The sequence below is a fragment of the Calidris pugnax genome, unplaced genomic scaffold (assembly GCF_001431845.1).
Source record: "Calidris pugnax isolate Ruff unplaced genomic scaffold, ASM143184v1 scaffold1427, whole genome shotgun sequence".
NCBI classification, from domain to species: domain Eukaryota; kingdom Metazoa; phylum Chordata; class Aves; order Charadriiformes; family Scolopacidae; genus Calidris; species Calidris pugnax.
This window is the reverse complement of record NW_015092194.1, coordinates 19,172-21,139: the sequence shown is the minus strand read 5'-3', so window position 1 is coordinate 21,139 and position 1,968 is coordinate 19,172. Positions and strand designations below refer to the sequence as shown.

Sequence of the window (1,968 nt, the reverse complement as noted above, 5' to 3'; positions counted from 1 at the left end):
CCCCACAGTGGTGCCAGGGACACAGAAAAGTGGGGGGGACACCCCCTGGGGACCCCGAGTGCTTTCTGCTGTGTTTTTTGGGTAAAAATGGTCTGAAATGGTGTGGATTTGGCTCTATGGGGGTTTTTCAGCCCCCGGGGGGGGACACCCCCTCCTGGCTGCAGCACCACGGGCTCAAGTGCATTTTGCTGCTGTATTTTGGGTAAAGATGGTCTGGATTTGGCTCTACATGGGTTTTTCAGCCCCAGGGGGAGATGGACACCCCTTCCTGGCTGTGGCACTGGGGACCCAAGTGCTTTTTGCTGCTGTGTTTTGAGTAGAAATGGTCTGAAATGGTGTGGATTTGGTTCTATGTGGGTTTTTCAGCCATGGGGGGGGGACACCCCATCCTGGCTGCGGCACTGGGGACCCAAGTGCTTTTTGCTGCTGTGTTTTGGGTAAAAATGGTCTGAAATGGTGCAGATTTGGCTCTATGTGGGTTTTTCAGCCCCGGGGGAAGATGGACACCCCCTTCTGGCTGTGGCACTGGGGCCTGGGGACCCTGAGTGCTTTTTGCTGCTGTGTTTTGGGTAGAAATGGTGCAGATTTGGCTCTATGGGGGGGGACACCCCCTCCTGGCTGTGGCACTGGGGACCCCAAGTGCTTTCTGCTGCGTTTTTTGGGTAGAAACGGTGTGAAACGTTGCGGATTTGGTGCCGGGTGGGATTTTGACCCCGTGGGGGAGCAGAGGGGGTGTCTCACTGTGCTCCCCCCAGCCCCACGGCGCCGTAGAGGTCGTGGCGGCGGTGGTCGAGCACCGGCATGTCGCGGCGCAGGCGGTGGAGGTAGGGCAGGTCGATCTCGGCGTAGCAGAGCCCCGGGCCCTCGCGGCACTGGGCCACCACCGCGCCCCAGGGGTCCACCACCAGCGCGTGCCCGTACGACGTGCGGCCCTCGTGGTTCCTCCCGCTCTGCGCCGCCGCCACCACGTAGCACTGGCTCTCGATGGCCCGCGCCCGCAGCAGGACCTGCCAGGGAGGGGGTTTTTTTGGGGGGGGGACACACACAGGGCAAGGCTAGACCCCCCCCCCCCCCCCACCGCCCCCCCCTGCTGGGGGAGGACTCACTCCCAGTTACTCGCTGATGGGAGAAGGCTCAGCTCTGGTGGGAGACCCCCCTGGGGGGTGTCCCCAGCCCCGGGAGGAGGGGGGGGATGATAGGGAGTGCCCCCCCATCTCACCTCCCAGTGCGCGGAGCCGGTGGGGACGGTGAAGGCGGAGGGGAAGGTGAGGACCTCGGCGCCGGCGCGACGCAGCGCCAGGGAGATCTCCGGGAAGCGCAGGTCGTAGCAGATGGAGAGGCCGAGCTGGAGGGAATCATGGAATCATTGAGGTTGGAAGAGACCCTTGGGATCATCGAGTCCAACCATCTCCCCTACTCTACAAAGTCTTCCCCTACACCATGTCCCTTAGCACTGCATATAAACGGCCCTTAAACCCAGCCAGGGATGGTGACTCCACCACCTCCCTGGGCAGCCTCTTCCAATGCCCTATCAGATTGTGCTACTCTGGCTCAGGCTGAGCTGTGTCCAAAGGCCAAGTTTATCTGTTGAGATGGTGGTGGCCGTTTGCAGGGCTGGACATTGCAGGGAAACCTCTCCACTTTATGTGAAGGACCCATGGAGCAGACTGGTGGCCAGGCAACTCCTCTGCACCCTGTCCCTGCTTCTTGCATGAGGCTACACCCAGAACCTGCTGGACCAGCTCCCCCAGCCCATGCCAGCGACCACCACACCACAGCAATGCAAACCCTCCATCATCTACGTGATGCTCCCGTGCAAAGGGCTCTGGTTAGTAATCATAGAATCATAGAATCATTCAGATTGGAAGAGACCCTTGGGATCATCGAGTCCAACCATCTCCCCTACTCTACAAAGTCCTCCCCTACACCATATCCCTCAGCACTGCATCTAAACGGCCCTTAAACACA

General features: G+C 60.3%; 2 protein-coding genes across 2 annotated transcripts in view; one reads left to right on the top strand and one right to left on the bottom strand.

Moving 5' to 3' along the window:
* Positions 1 to 6: 6 nt before the first annotated feature.
* LOC106900278 (nitrilase homolog 1-like) lies at positions 7 to 1,622 on the bottom strand. Its single transcript, XM_014962292.1, has 3 exons — positions 1,611 to 1,622; positions 1,220 to 1,345; positions 7 to 1,007 (listed from the first exon to the last, which is right to left on the bottom strand). Exons 1-3 carry the CDS (start codon positions 1,620 to 1,622, stop codon positions 738 to 740), a joined length of 408 nt encoding a protein of 135 aa, XP_014817778.1. The 3' UTR covers positions 7 to 737.
* Positions 1,623 to 1,627: 5 nt separating this feature from the next.
* Positions 1,628 to 1,968, top strand: part of LOC106900277 (V-type proton ATPase catalytic subunit A-like) — a gene marked incomplete at both ends in the record, with an annotated part of 19,435 nt that continues 19,094 nt past the window's right edge. The window contains one exon of the mRNA XM_014962291.1: positions 1,628 to 1,670. Coding sequence (XP_014817777.1) covers positions 1,628 to 1,670 — 43 coding nt within the window. The remainder of the gene's footprint in view (positions 1,671 to 1,968) is intronic.